At 47.4% G+C, this 25,000-nt stretch overlaps 1 protein-coding gene across 1 annotated transcript in view; it reads right to left on the minus strand.

The window, feature by feature from the left end:
- Nucleotides 1-25,000, minus strand: part of si:dkey-9k7.3 (circularly permutated Ras protein 1) — a 42,058-nt gene that overhangs the window by 3,308 nt on the left and 13,750 nt on the right. The window contains exons 8-16 of the mRNA XM_052497889.1: nt 20,130-20,219; nt 10,060-10,211; nt 8,880-8,961; nt 8,582-8,709; nt 5,992-6,076; nt 3,073-3,179; nt 2,822-2,934; nt 537-648; nt 17-157 (exon numbers count right to left, since the gene is read on the minus strand). Coding sequence (XP_052353849.1) covers nt 17-157; nt 537-648; nt 2,822-2,934; nt 3,073-3,179; nt 5,992-6,076; nt 8,582-8,709; nt 8,880-8,961; nt 10,060-10,211; nt 20,130-20,219 — 1,010 coding nt within the window. The remainder of the gene's footprint in view (nt 1-16; nt 158-536; nt 649-2,821; nt 2,935-3,072; nt 3,180-5,991; nt 6,077-8,581; nt 8,710-8,879; nt 8,962-10,059; nt 10,212-20,129; nt 20,220-25,000) is intronic.

Here is a 25,000-nt window from a genome sequence, read left to right on the forward strand (position 1 = left end):
CACCCCATACACCTACCTGATGTCTTTGAGCAGGTTTTGCTGTGCTCTGAGTTGTCTCTGTGCCTCCTGGACTCTTCCCTCCATAGTTAACCTGGCACACAGCTGGGCACAGTGGACCCCTAACACTGCCATGTTCAGACTGCCTGCCCACACCCAGCTAGAGAGATGGAGAGAGATGGAGAGAGAGATGGAGAGAGAGATGGAGAGAGAGATGGAGAGAGATGGAGAGAGAAAATATATTTTAGTGACCTGGGATCAGACACCATCATCACAGCCCGGGATTTGAACCGGCAACATTCCAACTGCTGATCGGCCACTCTAACGTCAAGGCTACCTAATGATGATGATAATGTGTGTGTGTGTGTGTGTGTGTGTGTGTGTGTGTGTGTGTGTGTGTGTGTGTGTGTGTGTGTGTGTGTGTGTGTGTGTGTGTGTGTGTGTGTGTGTGTGTGTGTGTGTGTGTGTGTGTGTGTGTGTGTGTGTGTGTGTGTGTCTGTGTGTGTGTGTGTGTCTGTGTGTGTGTGTGTGTGTGTTACCTGCTGGTTGTAACCCGTCTCTGTTCAGTAATGATGCGTGTGACGTTCTGTTGATCTCTGGTGGTGAAGGACAGCTGTAACTGGAACGGTAGTCTGGCTCTACGCATGAAACCTGTACAACACACACACACACAAACAGAGACACACACACACACACACACACACACACACACACACACACACACACACACACACACGCACGCACACACACACACACACACACACACACACACACACACACACACACACACACACACACACACACACACACACACACACACACACACACACACACACACACACACACACACACACACACACACACACACACACACACACACACACACACACACATACACATGGCACACATGTTACAAAATGCAGTTCACACACAACATGAATCAACAATTCCACACAACAACACACTAATCTAAATGGGTATGTATGAGAATATGTACATGTATATGTGTGTGTGTGTGTGTGTGTGTGTGTGTGTATAAAATGTGTGTATACATGTGTGTATGAGTAATGTGTATGTAAATATTGTTAAAGTGGCATTGTTTAATGTGACATTGTCAAATCTAATTTTATTGGTCACATACACATGGTTAGCAGATGTTAATGTGAGTGTAGCAAAATGCTTGTGCTTCTAGTTCCGACAGTGCAATAATATTTAACATGTAATCTAACAATTCCACAACAACAACCTAATACACTAATCTAAATGGGTGAATGAGAATATGTACATAAAAATATATGGAGAGCGATGGCCGAGCGACAATAGATGGTATAAAATACAGTATATACATGTGGTATCATCGGATGGGGCCACAGTGTCTCCTGACCCCTCCTGTCTCAGCCTCCAGTATTTATGTTGCAGTAGTTTATGTGTCGGGGGCTAGGGTCAGTTTATTATATCTGGAGTACTTCTCCTGTCCTATCCGGTGTCCTGTGTGAATTTAAGTATGCTCTCTCTAATTCTCTCTTTCTTTCTCTCTCTCGGAGGACCTGAGCCCAAGGACCATGCCTCAGGACTACCTGGCATGGTCTCCTTGCTGTCCCCAATCCACCTGGCCATGCTGCTGCTCCAGTTTCAACTGTTCTGCCTGTGATTATTATTATTTGACCATGCTGGTAATTTATGAACATTTGAACATCTTGGCCATGTTCTGTTATAATCTCCACCCGGCACAGCCAGAAGAGGACTGGCCACCCCTCATAGCCTGGTTCCTCTCTAGGTTTCTTCCTAGGTTTTGGCCATTCAGGGAGATTTCCTAGCCACCGTGCTTCTACACCTGCAGTGCTTGCTGTTTGGGGTTTTAGGCTGGGTTTCCGTACAGCACTTTGAGATATCAGCTGATGTAAGAAGGGCTATATAAATAAATTTGATTTGATGTAGGCAGCAGCCTCTCTGAGTTAGTGATTGCTGTTTAACAGTCTGATGGCCTTGAGATAGAAGCTGTTTTTCAGTCTCTCGTTCCCAGCTTTGATGCACCTGTACTGACCTCGCCTTCTGGATGATAACGGAGTGAACAGGCAGTGGCTCCGGTGGTTGTTGTCCTTGATGATCTTTTTGGCCTTCCTGTAACATCGGGTGCTGTAGGTGTCATGGAGGGCAGGTAGTTTGCCCCCAGTGATGCGTTGTGCAGACCGCACCACCCTCTGGAAAGTCTCGCGGTTGACGGGGTGCAGTTTCCGACAGGATGCTCTCGATTGTGCATCTGTAAAAGTTTGTCAGGGTATTGGGTGACAAGCCACATTTCTTCAGCCTCCTGAGGTTGAGGAGGTGCTACTGGGCCTTCTTCACCACGCTGTCTGTGTGGGTGGATCATTTCAGTTTGTCTGTGATGTGTACGCCAAGAAACTTGTCGATGTGGATGGGGGTGGGGGGTCCTCCCTCTGCTGCTTCCTGAAGTCCACGATCATCTCCTTTGTTTTGTTGACGTTGAGTGTGAGGTTATTTTCCTGACACCAACCTCCGAGGGCCCTCACCTCCTCCCTGTAGGCCGTCTCGTTGTTGTTGGTAATCAAGCCCTCTACTGTTGTGTGCATGTTTGTGCATGCATCTATGCATGTGTGTGTGTGTGTGTGTGTGTGTGTGTGTGTGTGTGTGTGTGTGTGTGTGTGTGTGTGTGTGTGTGTGTGTGTGTGTGTGTGTGTGTGTGTGTGTGTGTGTGTGTGTGTGTGTGTGTGTGTGTGTGTGTGTGTGTGTGTGTGTGTGTGTGTGTGTGTGTGTGTGTGTGTGTGTGTGTGTGTGTGTGTGTGTGTGTGTGTGTATCACTCACTCTCTACGCTGTCAGGCTTGCAGGCGAACTGAAAGGTGATTTCTACAGCTTCTGTTACATTCCCTATCTCCCTTACTAGACGGTGGCTACACTCCTCCTCGTAAGGGAAATACCTGGTGGACAGGCAGAGAGACGTCACATGTTTTCATGACTGACTGTAGAGACTTGAATAAAAAATGTAAAAAATATATTGAAATCAAAGATGTGTGTGTGTGTGTGTCACACTTAACCCAAAATGGAGTCATACTCACACGCCATCAGCTGCTAGTAGCGTTGCCATGACACCCGTTGCTAGGATGTTGTCGGCCAGAGCTGACTGGATCTCTGTTGCTACGGTACCGATGCTTACTGTATTCACCTGAACAGTTGACAGAGGATGTGAGTTTACATACTGTTTTACCTACTTCATATGTATATACTGTATTCTAGTCCAGGGTCATCCTTCATAACTACTGATGTACACACATTTTATATTCATATACTGTCCATAATATCTATACACACCAAAAGCTATTTAATCAATTTTAGAATAAGGCTGTAACGTAACAAAATATGGAAAAAGTCAAGGGGTCTGAATACTTTCCGAATGCACTGTATGTATAACTAACTAACTAACTAACTAACTAACTAACTAACTAACTAACTAACTAACTAACTAACTAACTAACTAAATAACTAACTAACTAAATAACTAACTAACTAACTTATACTTATACTAACTATACAACTAAAGTGGCAAAACAGGCTGCCTAAGTATGATTCCCAATCAGAGACAACGATAGACAGCTGTCCCTGATTGAGAATCATACCCGGCCAAAACATAGAAACAGAAAAACTAGAATGCTAGAATGCCCATCCTAGAAACTAGAATGCCCATCCTAGTCACACCCTGGCCTAACCAAAATAGAGAATAAAAGCCTCTCTATGGCCAGGGTGTGACACATACAGTGAAGGAAAAAGTATTTGATCCCCTGCTGATTTTGTACGTTTGCCCACTGACAAAGAAATCATTAGTCTGTCATTTTAATGGTAGGTTTATTTGAACAGTGAGAGACAGAATAACAACAAACAAATCCTAAAAAAAAACCACATGTCAAAAATGTTATAAATTGATTTGCATTTTAATGAGGGAAATAAGTATTTGACCCCCTCTCAATCAGAAATATTTCTGGCTCCCAGGTGTCTTTTATACAGGTAACGAGCTGAGATGAGGAGCACACTCTTAAAGGGAATGCTCCTAATCTCAGCTTGTTACCTGTATAAAAGACACCTGTCCACAGAAGTAATCAATCAATCAGATTCCAAACTCTCCACCATGGCAAAGACCAAGAAAACAATTGGTAACACACTACGCCGTGAAGGACTGAAGTCCTGCAGCGCCCGCAAGGTCCCCCTGCTCAAGAAAGCACATATACATGCCCGTCTGAAGTTTGCAAATGAACATCTGAATGATTCAGAGGACAACTGGGTGAAAGTGTTGTGGTCAGATGAGACCAAAATGGAGCTCTTTGGCATCAACTCAACTCGCCGTGTTTGGAGGAGGAGAAATGATGCCTATGACCCCAAGAACACCATCCCCACCGTCAAACATGGAGGTGGAAACATTATGCTTTGGGGGTGTTTTTCTGCTAAGGGGACAGGACAACTTCACTGCATCAAAGGGACGATGGACGGGGCCATGTACCGTCAAATCTTGGGTGAGAACCTCCTTCCCTCAGCCAGGGCATTGAAAATGGGTCGTGGATGGGTATTCCAGCATGACAATGACCCAAAACACACGGCCAAGGCAACAAAGGAGTGGCTCAATAAGAAGCCCATTAAGGTCCTGGAGTGGCCTAGCCAGAGCTGAAGGTTTGAGTTGCCAAACGTCAGCCTCGAAATCTTAATGACTTGGAGAAGATCTGCAAAGAGGAGTGGGACAAAATCCCTCCTGGGATGTGTGCAAACCTAGTGGCCAACGACAAGAAATGTCTGACCTTTTTCGCCAACGAGGGTTTTGCCACCAAGTACTAAGTCATGTTTTGCAGAGGGGTCAAATACTTATTTCCCTCATTAAAATGCAAATAAATGTATAACATTTTTGACATGTGTTTTTCTGTATTTTGTTGTTATTCTGTCTCTCGCTGTTCAAATAAACCTTCCATTAAAATTACAGACTGATCATTTCTTTATCAGTGGGCAAACGTACAAAATCAGCTGTCCATGTATATATATATTCTGGACTGACATGGAGGAGGAGAAGGAAAGGGTGAGAGGAAAGGAAAGGGTGAGAGGTAGAGAAATGAGAGGTAGAGACATGCTTACCATGGCAATAAAGCCCCTTGAATTGAATTGAAAGGGTGGGAAAGGACTGGTGAGAAGAGGAGGTGTGGAAGAGAAATGCAGAAGAGAGCAGAGGGAGCAGAGGAAGAGAAAGAGAGAGAGAGAGAGAGAGAGAGAGAGAGAGAGAGAGAGAGAGAGAGAGAGAGAGAGAGAGAGAGAGAGAGAGAGAGAGAGAGAGAGAGAAAGAGAGAGAGAGAGAGAAGAGAGAGAGAGAGAGAGAGAGAGAGAGAGAGAGAGAGAGAGAGAGAGAGAGAGCCAGTCATATATATATATATATAATATGACATTTGTAATGTCTTTACTGTTTTGAAATTTCTGTATGTGTATTGTTTACTGTTCATTTTTGTTGTTTTTCACTTTATATATTCACTTTGTATGTTGTCTACCTCACTTGCTTTGGCAATGTTAACACATGTTTCCCATGCCAATAAAGCCCTTGAATTGAATTGAATTGAGAGAGAGAGAGAGAGAGAGAGAGAGAGAGAGAGAGAGAGAGAGAGAGAGAGAGAGTCGAATGAACTTTCACATACTAAACCAATCATCCAATGAGAAAGACTGGAGACAGAGAAGACCAAGGTGTTCTAGAACACTGTTGAAGTAACAAACAAACAAGGAAGGAAGCACATCTCTCATCACCTCAATGGCTAAACTCACACACTCACACTCACGCATTCCTGGCACGTACTGCCACAGAGGCTGCCAAAACTCTGCCTTCATGTTTCTGTTTTTGATTCCTTAGGCTGATGCTATTTACCCAGACATTTACACAGGTGTGTGTGTGTGTGTGTGTGTGTGTGTGTGTGTGGGTCCATGACTGGGCAGATCTGTTGTGTGTGAGTGAGTCTCACCCTGCCTCCAGTCTGGTCTGCCAGTAGTCCCACCTCAGCCAACCTGCAGTCTGTTCCCTCAAATGTCATCACCGACACTATCACACTGCAGAAACAGGTAATACAATCAGTCAGTCAATCAGGCAGTCAGTCAGTAAATTAGTCAGTCAATCAGGCAGTAAATTAGTCAGTCAGTCAGGCAGTAAATTAGTCAGTCAGTCAGTAAATTAGTCAGTCAGTCAGTAAATTAGTCAGTCAGTCAGGCAGTAAATTAGTCAGTCAGTCAGGCAGTAAATTAGTCAGTCAGTCAGTAAATTAGTCAGTCAGTCAGTAAATTAGTCAGTCAGTCAGGCAGTAAATTAGTCAGTCAGTCAGTAAATTAGTCAGTCAGTCAGTAAATTAGTCAGTCAATCAGGCAGTAAATTAGTCAGTCAGTCAGTCAGTAAATTAGTCAGTCAATCAGGCAGTAAATTAGTCAGTCAGTCAGGCAGTAAATTAGTCAGTCAGTCAGTCAGTAAATTAGTCAGTCAGTCAGTCAGTAAATTAGTCAGTCAATCAGGCAGTAAATTAGTCAGTCAATCAGGCAGTAAATTAGTCAGTCAGTCAGGCAGTAAATTAGTCAGTCAGTCAGGCAGTAAATTAGTCAGTCAGTCAGTCAGTAAATTAGTCAGTCAATCAGGCAGTAAATTAGTCAGTCAGTCAGGCAGTAAATTAGTCAGTCAGTCAGTAAATTAGTCAGTCAGTCAGTAAATTAGTCAGTCAGTCAGGCAGTAAATTAGTCAGTCAATCAGGCAGTAAATTAGTCAGTCAGTCAGTAAATTAGTCAGTCAGTCAGGCAGTAAATTAGTCAGTCAGTCAGTAAATTAGTCAGTCAGTCAGTAAATTAGTCAGTCAGTCAGTAAATTAGTCAGTCAGTCAATCATTCAGTCAATCAGTCAGTCAATCAGGCAGTCAGGCAGTAAATTAGTCAGTCAGTCAGTCAGTAAATTAGTCAGTCAGTCAGTAAATTAGTCAGTCAGTCAGTAAATTAGTCAGTCAGTCAGGCAGTAAATTAGTCAGTCAGTCAGTAAATTAGTCAGTCAGTCAGTCAGTAAATTAGTCAGTCAGTCAGTAAATTAGTCAGTCAGTCAGGCAGTAAATTAGTCAGTCAGGCAGTAAATTAGTCAGTCAGGCAGTAAATTAGTCAGTCAGTCAGGCAGTAAATTAGTCAGTCAGTCAGGCAGTAAATTAGTCAGTCAGTCAGTAAATTAGTCAGTCAATCAGGCAGTAAATTAGTCAGTCAATCAGGCAGTAAATTAGTCAGTCAGTCAGTCAGTAAATTAGTCAGTCAGTCAGGCAGTAAATTAGTCAGTCAATCAGGCAGTAAATTAGTCAGTCAGTCAGGCAGTAAATTAGTCAGTCAATCAGGCAGTAAATTAGTCAGTCAGTCAGGCAGTAAATTAGTCAGTCAGTCAGTCAGTAAATTAGTCAGTCAATCAGGCAGTAAATTAGTCAGTCAGTCAGGCAGTAAATTAGTCAGTCAGTCAGTAAATTAGTCAGTCAGTCAGTAAATTAGTCAGTCAGTCAGGCAGTAAATTAGTCAGTCAGTCAGGCAGTAAATTAGTCAGTCAGTCAGTAAATTAGTCAGTCAGTCAGGCAGTAAATTAGTCAGTCAGTCAGTAAATTAGTCAGTCAGTCAGTAAATTAGTCAGTCAGTCAGGCAGTAAATTAGTCAGTCAGTCAATCATTCAGTCAATCAGTCAGTCAATCAGGCAGTCAGGCAGTAAATTAGTCAGTCAGTCAGGCAGTAAATTAGTCAGTCAGTCAGTAAATTAGTCAGTCAGTCAGTAAATTAGTCAGTCAGTCAGGCAGTAAATTAGTCAGTCAGTCAGGCAGTAAATTAGTCAGTCAGTCAGTAAATTAGTCAGTCAGTCAGGCAGTAAATTAGTCAGTCAGTCAGTAAATTAGTCAGTCAGTCAGGCAGTAAATTAGTCAGTCAGGCAGTAAATTAGTCAGTCAGGCAGTAAATTAGTCAGTCAGTCAGGCAGTAAATTAGTCAGTCAGTCAGGCAGTAAATTAGTCAGTCAGTCAGTAAATTAGTCAGTCAATCAGGCAGTAAATTAGTCAGTCAGTCAGTAAATTAGTCAGTCAGTCAGGCAGTAAATTAGTCAGTCAGTCAGGCAGTAAATTAGTCAGTCAGTCAGTAAATTAGTCAGTCAGTCAGGCAGTAAATTAGTCAGTCAGGCAGTAAATTAGTCAGTCAGTCAGTCAATCAGTCAGTCAATCAGCCAGTCAGCCAGTCAGTCAGTCAATCAGTCAATCAGTCAGGCAGTCAGTCAGCCAATCAGTCAGTCAGTCCTGTAATTCTAAACATTTATTCCATGGCTTATGATGTGTTGATATGCTATCTGGGTGGGGTCCCCAAAACTTGTGCCCCCCCCGTCTAGACCAGTGGGTAAACAGTCCTCTGCTGTCCACCCAGGTTTTGGTGCCTTATGGGTTTTGATATTTGGGAGTTTTGTGATAAGCTTTTGGGCGTGGATGTTTGGGGGTGCATTGTATTGTATTTAGGGGTACATGGGTTTCGGTGGTATATAGAGGGTACGTGGAGGTATTTCGGGGGTACACTAACCCGCTGTTAGCTGCCTCGTGGGCTAGCTGTCTGTAGAAGTAAGGTGACTGGGGGGAGGAGAAAGGGGCGGGACTCTCCTCCATTAGACCCAATCCGATGTTAGCTCGCCCGTCTGTACACAGGATCACCTAGAGGTCAACCAATCACAGAACACAGAAAGATTATAAATGGTCGCAACAATAACATAGGAGTTGTCAAACAGACAGAAATGGGACATGCTGTCAGAATGTCAACCAGGCATCGGATTGGCTGTGAGACAGGAAGTGAACTGGTATTGGATGGAATGCTCAGCTCTGACCTTTGACCCCACGTATCGAGACGCCATAGCAACGGAGACCAAGGCAGCAGGACCCAGCGCTGTAGCTCCATGCTCCCTCAGCCTGGAGAGAGAGATACAGTTTTAATAAGATAGGCAGACAGTCAGCTAGCCAGTCAGACAGTCAACCAGACAGTCAATCAGGCAGTCAAACAGCCAACCAGTCAGTCAGCTAGCCAGTCAAACAGTCAACCAGACAGTCAGCTAGCCAGTCAAACAGTCAACCAGCCAGTCAGCTAGCCAGTCAAACAGTCAACCAGACAGTCAGCTAGCCAGTCAGACAGTCAACCAGCCAGTCAGCTAGCCAGTCAGACAGTCAATCAGGCAGTCATTCAGCCAGTCAGACAGTCAATCAGGCAGTCATTCAGCCAGTCAAACAGTCAACCAGACAGTCAGCTAGCCAGTCAAACAGTCAACCAGACAGTCAATCAGGCAGTCAAACAGTCAACCAGACAGTCAGCTAGCCAGTCAAACAGTCAACCAGACAGTCAGCTAGCCAGTCAAACAGTCAACCAGACAGTCAGCTAGCCAGTCAAACAGTCAACCAGACAGTCAGCTAGCCAGTCAAACAGCCAACCAGACAGTCAGCTAGCCAGTCAAACAGTCAACCAGACAGTCAGCTAGCCAGTCAAACAGTCAACCAGACAGTCAGCTAGCCAGTCAAACAGTCAACCAGACAGTCAGCTAGCCAGTCAAACAGCCAACCAGACAGTCAGCTAGCCAGTCAAACAGTCAACCAGACAGTCAGCTAGCCAGTCAAACAGTCAACCAGACAGTCAGCTAGCCAGTCAGACAGCCAGTCAAACAGTCAACCAGCCAGTCAGCTAGCCAGTCAAACAGTCAACCAGACAGTCAGCTAGCCAGTCAAACAGTCAATCAGGCAGTCAGCCAGCCAGTCAGACAGCCAACCAGACAGTCAGCTAGCCAGTCAAACAGTCAACCAGACAGTCAGCTAGCCAGTCAAACAGTCAACCAGACAGTCAGCTAGCCAGACAAACCGTCAACCAGACAGTCATACAGCCAGTCAGCCAATCAATCAGATAGACAGACAGACAGACAGACAGACAGACAGACAGACAGACAGACAGACAGACAGACAGACAACCAGTCAGGCAGCCAGCCAGACAAATAGACAGACAGTCAACCAGACAGACAGACTCACTCTTTGACTCTCAGTGAGAGGTGTTGGTAGCTCTCAGCTATACAGTGTGGAGGGTTGTACTGTTTACCCTGTTGTCTCAGGTAGTCAGAATCAACTAGAGCCCAGTCCCTCAGAGAGACTGGTACACCTGAACCATCACCATACACTACTACCTAGAGAGGGAGGGAGGGAGGGAGTGTTATTGATAGCCCAGTCCCTCAGAGAGACTGGTACACCGGAACCATCACCATACACTACTACCTACAGAGGGAGAGAGGGAGGGAGGGAGGGAGGGAGGGAGGGAGGGAGGGAGGGAGGGAGGGAGGGGAGGGAGGGAGGGAGGGAGGGAGGGAGTGTTATTGATAGCCCAGTCCCTCAGAGAGACTGGTCACCGGAACCATCACCATACACTACTACCTAGAGAGGGAGGGAGGGAGGGAGGGAGGGAGGGAGGGAGGGAGGGAGGGAGGGAGGGAGGGAGGGAGGGAGGGAGGGAGGGAGGGAGGGAGGGAGTGTTATTGATAGCCCAGTCCCTCAGAGAGACTGGTACACCTGAACCATCACCATACACTACTACCTAGAGAGGGGAGAGGGAGGGTATGGGGAGGAGTGTTATTGATAGCCCAGTCCCTCAGAGAGACTGGTACACCTGAACCATCACCATACACTACTACCTACAGAGGGAGAGAGGGGGAGGGAGGGAGGGAGTGTTATTGATAGCCCAGTCCCTCAGAGAGACTGGTACACCTGAACCATCACCATACACTACTACCTAGAGAGGGAGGGAGGGAGGGAGGGAGGGAGGGAGGGAGGGAGGGAGGGAGGGAGGGAGGGAGGGAGGGAGGGAGGGAATCAGGGAGGGAGGGAGGGAGTGTTATTCATAGCCCAGTCCCTCAGAGAGACACCGGAACCATCACCATACACTACTACCTCACAGAGGGAGAGAGGGAGGGAGGGAGGGAGGGAGGGAGGGAGGGAGGGAGGGAGGGAGTCAACCAGACCCAGTCCCTCAGAGAGACTGGTACACCAACCATCACAGTACACACTACCAGAGAGGGAGGGAGGGAGGGAGGGAGGGAGGGAGGGAGGGAGGGAGGGAGGGAGGGAGGGAGGGAGGGAGGGTTATTGATAGCCCAGTCCCTCAGAGAGACTGGTACACCTGAACCATCACCATACACTACTACCTAGAGAGGGGAGAGAGGGAGGGTATGGGGAGGGAGTGTTAGATAGCCCAGTCCCTCAGAGAGACTGGTACACCTGAACCATCACCATACACTACTACCTACAGAGGGAGAGAGGGAGGGAGGGAGGGAGTGTTAGATAGCCCAGTCCCTCAGAGAGACTGGTACACCTGAACCATCACCATACACTACTACCTAGAGAGGGAGGGAGGGAGGGAGGGAGGGAGGGAGGGAGGGAGGGAGGGAGGGGAGGGAGGGAGGGAGGGAGGGAGTGTTATTGATAGCCCAGTCCCTCAGAGAGACTGGTACACCTGAACCATCACCATACACTACTACCTAGAGAGGGAGAGAGGGAGGGTATGGGGAGGGAGTGTTAATAGCCCAGTCCCTCAGACCACTGGTACACCTAAACCATCACCATACACTACTACCTACAGAGGGAGAGAGGGAGGGAGGGAGGGTTATTGATAGCCCAGTCCCTCAGAGAGACTGGTGAACCTGAACCATCACCATACACTACTACCTAGAGAGGGAGGGAGGGAGGGAGGGAGGGAGGGAGGGAGGGAGGGAGGGAGGGAGGGAGGGGAGGGAGGGAGTGTTATTGATAGCCCAGTCCCTCAGAGAGACTGGTACACCTGAACCATCACCATACACTACTACCTAGAGAGGGAGGGAGGGAGGGAGGGAGGGAGGGAGGGAGGGAGGGAGGGTTATTGATAGCCCAGTCCCTCAGAGAGACTGGTACACCTGAACCATCACCATACACTACTACCTAGGGAGGGAGGGAGGGAGGGAGGGAGGGAGGGAGGGAGGGAGGGAGGGAGGGAGGGAGGGAGGGAGGGAGGGAGGGAGGGAGGGAGTGTTATTGATAGCCCAGTCCCTCAGAGAGACTGGTACACCTGAACCATCACCATACACTACTACCTAGAGAGGGAGAGAGGGAGGGAGGGAGGGAGTGTTATTGATAGCCCAGTCCCTCAGAGAGACACCGGAACCATCACCATACACTACTACCTACAGAGGGAGAGAGGGAGGGAGGGAGGGAGGGAGGGAGGGAGGGAGGGAGGGAGGGAGGGAGGGAGGGAGGGAGGGAGGGAGGGAGGGAGGGAGGGAGGGAGGGAGTGTTATTGATAGCCCAGTCCCTCAGAGAGACTGGTACACCGGAACCATCACCATACACTACTACCTAGAGAGGAGGGAGGGAGGGAGGGAGGGAGGGAGGGAGGGAGGGAGGGAGGGAGGGAGGGAGGGAGGGACAGATAGCCCAGTCCCCTCAGAGAGACTGGTACACCTGAACCATCACCATACACTACTACCTAGAGAGGGAGAGAGGGAGGGAGTGTTATTGATAGCCCAGTCCCTCAGAGAGACTGGTACACCTGAACCATCACCATACACTACTACCTAGAGAGGGAGGGAGGGAGGGAGTGTTATTGATAGCCCAGTCCCTCAGAGAGACTGGTACACCTGAACCATCACCATACACTACTACCTAGAGAGGGAGGGAGGGAGGGAGGGAGGGAGGGAGGGAGGGAGGGAGGGAGGGAGGGAGGGAGTGTTATTGATAGCCCAGTCCCTCAGAGAGACTGGTACACCTGAACCATCACCATACACTACTACCTAGAGAGGGAGGGAGGGAGGGTATGGGGAGGGAGTGTTATTGATAGCCCAGTCCCTCAGAGAGACTGGTACACCTAAACCATCACCATACACTACTACCTACAGAGGGGAGAGGGGAGGGAGGGAGGGAGGGTTATTGATAGCCCAGTCCCTCAGAGAGACTGGTGAACCTGAACCATCACCATACACTACTACCTAGAGAGGGAGGGAGGGAGGGAGGGAGGGAGGGAGGGAGGGAGGGAGGGAGGGAGGGAGGGAGGGAGGGAGGGAGGGAGGGAGGGAGTGTTATTGATAGCCCAGTCCCTCAGAGAGACTGGTACACCTGAACCATCACCATACACTACTACCTAGAGAGGGAGGGGGAGGGAGGGAGAGAGGGAGAGGAGGGAGGGAGGGAGGGAGGGAGGGAGGGAGGGAGGGAGGGAGGGAGGGAGGGAGGGAGGGAGGGAGGGAGGGAGGGAGGGAGGGTTATTGATAGCCCAGTCCCTCAGAGAGACTGGTGAACCTGAACCATCACCATACACTACTACCTAGGGAGGGAGGGAGGGAGGGAGGGAGGGAGGGAGGGGGAGGGAGGGAGGGAGGGAGGGAGGGAGGGAGGGAGGGAGGGAGGGAGGGAGGGAGGGAGGGAGTGTTATTGATAGCCCAGTCCCTCAGAGAGACTGGTACACCTGAACCATCACCATACACTACTACCTAGAGAGGGAGAGAGGGAGGGTATGGGGAGGGAGTGAGGGAGGGAGGGAGGGGGGTTATTGATAGCCCAGTCCCTCAGAGAGACTGGTACACCTGAACCATCACCATACACTACTACCTACAGAGGGAGAGAGGGAGGGAGGGAGGGAGTGTTATTGATAGCCCAGTCCCTCAGAGAGACTGGTACACCTGAACCATCACCATACACTACTACCTAGAGAGGGAGGGAGGGAGGGAGGGAGGGAGGGAGGGAGGGAGGGAGGGAGGGAGTGTTATTGATAGCCCAGTCCCTCAGAGAGACTGGTGAACCTGAACCATCACCATACACTACTACCTACAGAGGGAGGGAGGGAGGGAGGGAGGGAGGGAGGGAGGGAGGGAGGGAGGGAGGGAGGGAGGGAGGGAGGGAGGGAGGGAGGGAGGGAGGGAGGGAGGGAGGGGAGGGAGGGTTATTGATAGCCCAGTCCCTCAGAGAGACTGGTGAACCTGAACCATCACCATACACTACTACCTAGAGGGAGGGAGGGAGGGAGGGAGGGAGGGAGGGAGGGAGGGAGGGAGGGAGGGAGGGAGGGAGGGAGGGAGGGAGGGAGGGAGGGAGGGAGGGAGTGTTATTGATAGCCCAGTCCCTCAGAGAGACTGGTACACCTGAACCATCACCATACACTACTACCTAGAGAGGGAGGGAGGGAGGGAGGGAGGGAGGGAGGGAGGGAGGGAGTGTTATTGATATCCCAGTCCCTCAGAGAGACTGGTGAACCTGAACCATCACCATACACTACTACCTAGTAGGTAGATAGGTAGACAGGTAGACAGCTAGACCAGTAGGCAGGTAGACAGGTAGGCAGGTAAACCGGTAGACAGATAGACCGGTAGGCAGGTAGGCAGGTAGACAGGTAGACCGGTAGGCAGGTAGACAGGTAGACCGGTAGGCAGGTAGACAGGCAGGCATGTAGACAGGTAGGCAGGTAGACAGGTAGGCATGTAGACAGGTAGGCAGGTAGACAGGTAGGCAGGTTAGTAGGTAGACAGGTAGAAAGGTAGGCAGGTAGACAGGTAGGCAGGTAGACAGGTAGGTGTGACAGGTTAAAGGAAATATTCATAGCCTGTTATACATAAAAAAGTATTAGTAAGTTCATAATATGTGAGGATTTTAAAACATCTAAGGTTAAAAGGATGCATTCAGTATTAGTTGATAGAGATTGATAACATTCATATAATTGTGTTAAAGTTAAAATCTGTCAAAGGGTGAGAGACATGTGAGAGTAATGTGTAAACGTTATATTGATTACTTTATTTTGTAGTGCCTAAAAGTGTTAATCTGTGATCTACGAAATGTTCTTAATCTATGAGCCGGAGATCGATTGCTCTGGTCTCCACCCATATTCCCGGGGAAATTCGCGGTCTTTTCTCATTGAACTAAATGTTGACTTGAGAATTACAACACCGTATCACTCTCGTGATTATTTCTCCCCTGTTTTCAGGTACTTTATTGATGATAAAAATAGTAATTTAAATGTTATAACTAGCGAACATGTCAAGAGTGTTTAAGGTGTGTTTTAGTAACGTCTTGAGGAAGTTAGAGTTAAGTTTGAAGAGAGTAATATTAGCCCTACTCGGTTGAGGTGAAGGATAGCGTCGTACTGAGAGTAGCTGCCATTTTATGTCGATTGTGAATGAACATGCGTGTTGTTAATAAGATATTTTGCTGTGTTATTTGTATAATGGGTTTTCTGTTGTTATGTAATGTGTTACTTTTGTGAAATGATTGATCTAAATGTTGACTTGAGAATACAACACCGTATCACTCTCGTGATTATTTCTCCCCTGTTTTCAGGGGCGTAACATAGGCAGGTTAGTAGGTAGACAGGTAGGCAGGTAAACAGGCAAGCATGGAGACAGGTAGGCAGGTAGACAGGTTAGTAGGTAGACGGGTAGAAAGGAAGGCAGGTAGACAGGTATGCAGGTTAGTAGGTAGACAGGTAGAAGGGTAGGCAGGTAGGCAGGTTAGTAGGTAGACAGGTAGAAAGGAAGGCAGGTTAGTAGGTAGAAAGGTAGGCAGGTTAGTAGGTAGACAGGTAGGCAGGTTAGTAGGTAGACAGGTAGGCAGGTTACTAGGTAGACAGGTAGGCAGGTTACTAGGTAGACAGGTAGGCAGGTAGACAGGTTAGTAGGTAGACAGGTAGGCAGGTTAGTAGGTAGGCAGGTAGACAGGTAGGCAGGTTACTAGGTAGACAGGTAGGCAGGTTACTAGGTAGACAGGTAGGCAGGTAGACAGGTTAGTAGGTAGACAGGTTAGTAGGTATGCAGGTAGACAGGTTAGTAGGTAGACACATAGGCGGCGCATCTTTCATTATTTATTTTTAATTTAATTTAACCTTTATTTAACATGTATTTAACCAGGCAAGTCAGTTAAGAACAAATTCTTATTTACAATGACGGCCTAGGAACAGTGGGTTAACTGCCTTGTTCAGGGGCAGAACCACAGATGTTTACCTTGTCAGCTCGGGGATAATTAATTGGCTAAGCTAAACTTCCCCAAATGTACATTTAATTACATTTGCCAAAATTATTGAATTGCTCCAATTTTCCCCAAATACGTTTGCAAGGCCAAGGGGTCTGAATACGTTTCAAGGCCAATGGGTCTGAATACGTTTCAAGGCCAATGGGTCTGAATACGTTTCAAGGCCAAGGGGTCTGAATACGTTTCAAGGCCAAGGGGTCTGAATACGTTTCAAGGCCGAGGGGTCTGAATACTTTCAAGGCCGAGGGGTCTGAATACTTTTCAAGGCCAATGGGTCTGAATACGTTTCAAGGCCGAGGGGTCTGAATACGTTTCAAGGCCGAGGGGTCTGAATACGTTTCAAGGCCGAGGGGTCTGAATACGTTTCAAGGCCGAGGGGTCTGAATACGTTTCAAGGCCAAGGGGTCTGAATACGTTTCAAGGCCAAGGGGTCTTCAAGGCCAAGGGGTCTGAATACGTTTCAAGGCCAATGGGTCTGAATACGTTTCAAGGCCAAGGTGTCTGAATACTTTTCAAGGCCAAGGGGTCTGAATACGTTTCAAGGCCAAGGGGTCTGAATACGTTTCAAGGCCAAGGGGTCTGAATACTTTTCAAGGCCAAGGGGTCTGAATACGTTTCAAGGCCAAGGGGTCTGAATACGTTTCAAGGCCAAGGGGTCTGAATACGTTTCAAGGCCAATGGGTCTGAATACGTTTCAAGGCCAAGGGGTCTGAATACGTTTCAAGGCCGAGGGGTCTGAATACTTTTCAAGGCCAAGGGGTCTGAATACGTTTCAAGGTCAAGGGGTCTGAATACATTTCAAGGCCGAGAGGTCTGAATACATTTCAAGGCCGAGGGGTCTGAATACGTTTCAAGGCCGAGGGGTCTGAATACATTTCAAGGCCAAGGGGTCTGAATACGTTTCAAGGCCAAGGGGTCTGAATACGTTTCAAGGCCGAGGGGTCTGAATACTTTTCAAGGCCGAGAGGTCTGAATACGTTTCAAGGCCAAGGGGTCTGAATACTTTTGCAAGGCTCTGTAGCCCTACATTAGATGAATGTATTCAAGATGAGGCCATTTTTTTTATTTGCTCTCAGTTTGTTTTTATAACCATTGAAGATTCTGCTAATTATGTCGCCAGTCATGCAAAGTGGTGTTGAATTGCAATGAAATAATTTATCATCAAAGAAAAAGAAATTGGGTGGGGAAAAAAATAGCTTCTCGAAAACTTGAAACTCACGCACCTTTATATACATTAAAAGGAAACAGCCACCATTAATCATTGTTGACACTATCGTTCAAACACACACCCCTGCATGCGTGCACACAACACACACGTACACATGCAACACAACACACACGTAGACATGCAACACAACACACACACACACACAACACACATACACACACACACACACATACACATGCACACAACACACACATACACATGCACACAACACACACGTACACACGCACACACACATGCACACAACACACACGTACACACATACACACACACACACACACACACACACATACACACACACACACACACACACATACACATGCACACAACACACACATACACATGCACACACACATGCACGTACATACACACATACACACAACATACACACACACAACACACACACACACACACACATACACACACACAACACACACGTACACATGCACACAACACACACACACACATACACACAACATACACACACACAACACACACACACACATACACACAACATACACACACACACATACACACACACACAACACATGCACACAACACACACACACAACATACACACACACACACACATACACACACACATATACACACACACACACATACACACACACACACACACACACACACACACACACACACACACACACACACACACACACACACACACACACACACACACACACACACACACACACACACACACACACACACACAACACACACACACACACATGCAACACAACACTCACCACTATCTATCCTTTAGTTCTTGATACAATCATCTCAAAAATCAACAGACGGTAAGTTTCTCAACATTGTTCTGTACATGGTTGATTCATGCTATCAAAGGACTCTTGTCATAACTGAAAATATATCACTACGGTTCACTAAATCTGTGTCATACACAACCGGGTGCCAGTAGTTTTCCCAGTCTGAGGCAATGTGACACAATAGTACTTTGAACCCCGCCCTGTGCTACTGGGTCCTTTGACTTCCTGATGGGCCGCGCCCCCCAGGTGGTGAAGGTAGGCAACAACACCTCCAAGACGCTGACCCTCAACACAGGGGCCACACAACGGTGCCTGCTCAGCCGCCTCCTCTACTCACTGTTCACCCACGACTGCGTGGCCACACAACGGTGCCTGCTCAGCCGCCTCCTCTACTCACTGTTCACCCATGACTGTTCACCGCCTCCTCTACTCACTGTTCACCCACGACTGCGTGGTGCCACACAACGGTGCCTGCCTCAGCCGCCTCCTCTACTCACTGTTCACCCAAGACTGCACAACGGTGCCTGCTCAGCCGCCTCCTCTACACTGTTCACCCATGACTGCGTGGCCTGCCTGCTCAGCCGCCTCCTCTACTCACTGTTCACCCACGACTGCGTGGCCACACAACGGTGCCTGCTCAGCCGCCTCCTCTACTCACTGTTCACCCACGACTGCGTGGCCACACAACGGTGCCTGCTCAGCCGCCTCCTCTACTCACTGTTCACCCACGACTGCGTGGCCACACAACGGTGCCTGCTCAGCCGCCTCCTCTACTCACTGTGCCTGCTGCCTGCTCAGCCGCCTCCTCTACTCACTGTTCACCCACGACTGTTGCCTGCTCAGCCGCCTCCTCTATTCACTGTTCACCCACGACTGCGCCACACAACGGTGCCTGCTCAGCCGCCTCCTCTACTCACTGTTCACCCACGACTGCCTGCTCAGGCCACACAACGGTGCCTGCTCAGCCGCCTCCTCTATTCACTGTTCACCCACTGCGTGACTGCGGTGCCACACAACGGTGCCTGCTCAGCCGCCTCCTCTATTCACTGTTCACCCACGACTGCGTGGCCACACAACGGTGCCTGCTCAGCCGCCTCCTCTACTCACTGTTCACCCACGACTGCGTGGCCACTGTGCCTGCAGCCGCCCTCCTCACTGTTCATTCACTGTTCACCCACGACTGCGTGGCCACACAACGGTGCCTGCTCAGCCGCCTCCTGTTCACCCATGACTGCACTGCCTTCACCCCTCCTCTATTCACTGTTCACCCAAGACTGCGTGGCCACACAACGGTGCCTGCTCAGCCGCCTCCTCTACTCACTGTTCACCCAAGACTGCGTGGCCACACAACGGTGCCTGCTCAGCCGCCTCCTCTACTCACTGTTCACCCACGACTCACTGCCTGCTCACCCCTCCTCTATTCACTGTTCACCCATGACTGGTACACAACGGTGCCTGCTCAGCCGCCTCCTCTACTCACTGTTCACCCACGACTGCGTGGCCACACAACGGTGCCTGCTCAGCCGCCTCCTCTACTCACTGTTCACCCACGACTGCGTGGCCACACAACGGTGCCTGCTCAGCCGCCTCCTCTACTCACTGTTCACCCACGACTGCGTGGCCACACAACGGTGCCTGCTCAGCCGCCTCCTCTACTCACTGTTCACCCACGACTGCGTGGCCACACAACGGTGCCTGCTCAGCCGCCTCCTCTACTCACTGTTCACCCACGACTGCGTGGCCACGCACGCCTCCAACTCAATCATCAAGTTTGCAGACGACACAGCAGTGGTTCTAAATAATGGTTTCAAAAATGTATAATTTTTTTTTTTCCCACCTTTACTTAACCAGGTAGGCTAGTTGAGAACAAGTTCTCATTTTCAACTGCGACCTGGCCAAGATAAAGCAAAGCAGTGTGACACAAACAACAACAACAGAGTTACACATAAACAAACGTACAGTCAATAAAACAATTGGAGAATAACAAAGTCTATATACAGGACCTGTTTCCCTCCCTCCCTCCCTCTAAATTCTCTCCCCAAAATCAATCAGTACCTGGTCATTGAAGGTAACCATGGCGACTCTGCGGTGAGGTGAGGTCTGCAGCAGAGAGGACAGCGCCCTCTGGAGGGCATCCTGAATACTCTACAGAGAGAGAGAGAGAGAGAGAGAGCCATTGGCATACACTACGTTGCCAAAAGTATGTGGACACCTGCTCGTCAAACATCAAATTCCAAAATCAGGGGCCTTAATATGGAGTTGGTCCCCACTTTGCTGCTATAACAGCCTCCACTCCTCTGGGAAGGCTTTCCACTAGATGTTGGAACATTGCTGCGGGGACTTGGTTTCATTCAGCCAGAAGTGCATTAGTGAGGTCAGGTACTGATGTTGGGCGATTAAGTCTGACTCGCAGTCAGTGTTCCAATTCATCCCGAAGGTGTTTAATGGGGTTGAGGTCAGGGCTCTATACTGGCCAGTCAAGTTCTTCCACACCGATCTTATTAACACACCATCTCTGTATGGACCTCACGCTCCACAGCCTGTGGAGTTTTCCATACATTGCGTGGAGAGGGGAAAAAGGCGGAGGAGTATGTTTCATGAACAGCAACTCATGGTGTGATTGTAGGAATGTACAAACCTTTAAGAGTTTCAGTCCTCTTGACCTGAAATACCTCACGTTCAAATGACGACCCCATTATCGCCCGAGAGAATTCACTGCTGTGTACATCCCCCAAGCTGACACCACGCTGGCACTCAAGGAGTTACACAGGACTTTAAACCAATTGGAAACAGCATATCTGCATTCATTGTATAAGGAAATTGAAGGAAAGTTCTCCTGAAATTTCACAAACACATCACTTGCCCCACTTGCTGGAAAAATACATTATACTATTGTTTTTCTCCATTTTCCTAGACGGATACAAAGCTCCACTTAAAGTTCCTCGGCGTCACTGAGGACCTGAAATGGACTGAATGAAGGCACAACAGCATCTCTACAACCACAGGAGGCTGAAGAAATTTGGCCCCTTAGACCCTCACAAACTTTTACAAATGTACCATTGAGATCATTCTGTCGCGCATCACCGCCTGGTACGACAACTGCACCACCCTCAACCGCAGGGCTCTTCAGAGGGTGGTGTGGTCAGCCCAACGCATTACTGAAGGCACGCTGCCTGCCCTCCAGGACATTAACCAAGAAGATCATAAGGACATAAGTCATAAGTCCGAAGCCACAAACTCTTCACTCGGCTACCGACTGACAGACTAAGACAGTACAGGTGCATCACAGCTAAGACCGAGAGACTAAAAACACAGCTTCTATCTCCATCAGACTGTTGAACAGCTTCTATCACCATCAGACTGTTAAACAGCTTCTATCACCATCAGACTGTTGAACAGCTTCTATTACCATCAGACTGTTGAACAGCTTCTATCACCATCAGACTGTTAAACAGCTTCTATCACCATCAGACTGTTGAACAGCTTCTATCACCATCAGACTGTTGAACAGCTTCTATCACCATCAGACTGTTAAACAGCTTCTATCACCATCAGACTGTTAAACAGCTTCTATTACCATCAGACTGTTGAACAGCTTCTATCACCATCAGACTGTTGAACAGCTTCTATCACCATCAGACTGTTGAACAGCTTCTATCACCATCAGACTGTTAAACAGCTTCTATCACCTGTTAAACAGCTTCTATTACCATCAGACTGTTAAACAGCTTCTATCACCATCAGACTGTTGAACAGCTTCTATTACCATCAGACTGTTGAACAGCTTCTATCACAATCAGACTGTTGAACAGCTTCTATCACCATCAGACTGTTGAACAGCTTCTATCACCATCAGACTGTTGAACAGCTTCTATCACCATCAGACTGTTGAACAGCTTCTATCACCATCAGACTGTTGAACAGCTTCTATTACCATCAGACTGTTAAACAGCTTCTATCACCATCAGACTGTTGAACAGCTTCTATTACCATCAGACTGTTGAACAGCTTCTATCACCATCAGACTGTTGAACAGCTTCTATCACCATCAGACTGTTAAACAGCTTCTATAACCATCAGACTGTTGAACAGCTTCTATTACCATCAGACTGTTGAACAGCTTCTATCACCAGACCATCAGACTGTTGAACAGCTTCTATTACCATCAGACTGTTTAACAGCTTCTATCACCATCAGACTGTTGAACAGCTTCTATCACCATCAGACTGTTAAACAGCTTCTATCACCATCAGACTGTTGAACAGCTTCTATTACCATCAGACTGTTGAACAGCTTCTATCACCATCAGACTGTTGAACAGCTTCTATTACCATCAGACTGTTGAACAGCTTCTATCACCATCAGACTGTTGAACAGCTTCTATCACCATCAGACTGTTGAACAGCTTCTATCACCATCAGACTGTTGAACAGCTTCTATTACCATCAGACTGTTGAACAGCTTCTATCACCATCAGACTGTTGAACAGCTTCTATCACCATCAGACTGTTGAACAGCTTCTATCACCATCAGACTGTTGAACAGCTTCTATCACCATCAGACTGTTGAATAGCTTCTATTACCATCAGACTGTTGAACAGCTTCTATTACCATCAGACTGTTGAACAGCTTCTATTACCATCAGACTGTTAAACAGCTTCTATTACCATCAGACTGTTGAACAGCTTCTATTACCATCAGACTGTTAAACAGCTTCTATTACCATCAGACTGTTAAACAGCTTCTATCACCATCAGACTGTTGAACAGCTTCTATTACCATCAGACTGTTGAACAGCTTCTATCACAATCAGACTGTTGAACAGCTTCTATCACCATCAGACTGTTGAACAGCTTCTATCACCATCAGACTGTTGAACAGCTTCTATCACCATCAGACTGTTGAACAGCTTCTATCACCATCAGACTGTTGAACAGCTTCTATTACCATCAGACTGTTAAACAGCTTCTATCACCATCAGACTGTTGAACAGCTTGACTGTTGAACAGCTTCTATTACCATCAGACTGTTGAACAGCTTCTATTACCATCAGACTGTTGAACAGTTGATTACCATCAGACTGTTGAACAGCTTCTATCACCATCAGACTGTTGAACAGCTTCTATCACCATCAGACTGTTGAACAGCTTCTATCACCATACCATCAGACTGTTGAACAGCTTCTATCACCATCAGACTGTTGAACAGCTTCTATTACCATCAGACTGTTGAACAGCTTCTATCACCATCAGACTGTTAAACAGCTTCTATCACCATCAGACTGTTGAACAGCTTCTATTACCATCAGACTGTTGAACAGCTTCTATTACCATCAGACTGTTGAACAGCTTCTATCACCATCAGACTGTTGAACAGCTTCTATTACCATCAGACTGTTGAACAGCTTCTATTACCATCAGACTGTTGAACAGCTTCTATCACCATCAGACTGTTGAACAGTTTCTATTACCATCAGACTGTTGAACAGCTTCTATTACCATCAGACTGTTGAACAGCTTCTATCACCATCAGACTGTTGAACAGCTTCTATCACCATACCATCAGACTGTTGAACAGCTCCTATTACCATCAGACTGTTGAACAGCTTCTATCACCATACCATCAGACTGTTGAACAGCTTCTATCACCATCAGACTGTTGAACAGCTTCTATCACCATCAGACTGTTGAACAGCTTCTATTACCATCAGACTGTTGAACAGCTTCTATTACCATCAGACTGTTGAACAGCTTCTATCACCATCAGACTGTTGAACAGCTTCTATTACCATCAAACTCTTGAACAGCTTCTATTACCATCAGACTGTTGAACAGCTTCTATCACCATCAGACTGTTGAACAGCTTCTATTACCATCAGACTGTTGAACAGCTTCTATTACCATCAAACTCTTGAACAGCTTCTATTACCATCAGACTGTTGAACAGCTTCTATCACCATCAGACTGTTGAACAGCTTCTATCACCATCAGACTGTTGAACAGCTTCTATTACCATCAGACTGTTGAACAGCTTCTATCACCATCAGACTGTTGAACAGCTTCTATCACCATCAGACTGTTGAACAGCTTCTATCACCATCAGACTGTTGAACAGCTTCTATTACCATCAGACTGTTGAACAGCTTCTATTACCATCAGACTGTTGAACAGCTTCTATCACCATCAGACTGTTGAACAGCTTCTATTACCATCAGACTGTTGAACAGCTTCTATCACCATCAGACTGTTGTACAGCTTCTATCACCATCAGACTGTTGAACAGCTTCTATCACCATCAGACTGTTGAACAGCTTCTATTACCAGACCATCAGACTGTTGAACAGCTTCTATTACCATCAGACTGTTGAACAGCTTCTATTACCAGACCATCAGACTGTTGAACAGCTTCTATTACCATCAGACTGTTGAACAGCTTCTATCAGACCATCAGACTGTTGAACAGCTTCTATTACCATCAGACTGTTGAACAGCTTCTATTACCATCAGACTGTTGAACAGCTTCTATCACCAGACCATCAGACTGTTGAACAGCTTCTATTACCATCAGACTGTTGAACAGCTTCTATTACCATCAGACTGTTGAACAGCTTCTATTACCATCAGACTGTTGAACAGCTTCTATTACCATCAGACTGTTAAACAGCTTCTATCTCCATCAGACTGTTGAACAGCTTCTATTACCATCAGACTGTTAAACAGCTTCTATCACCATCAGACTGTTGAACAACTTCTATCTCCATCAGACTGTTGAACAGCTTCTATTACCATCAGACTGTTAAACAGCTTCTATCACCATCAGACTGTTGAACAACTTCTATCACCATCAGACTGTTGAACAGCTTCTATTACCATCAGACTGTTGAACAGCTTCTATCACCATCAGACTGTTGAACAGCTTCTATTACC

Source organism: Oncorhynchus keta, chromosome 35, assembly GCF_023373465.1.
Source record: "Oncorhynchus keta strain PuntledgeMale-10-30-2019 chromosome 35, Oket_V2, whole genome shotgun sequence".
NCBI lineage: Eukaryota > Metazoa > Chordata > Actinopteri > Salmoniformes > Salmonidae > Oncorhynchus > Oncorhynchus keta.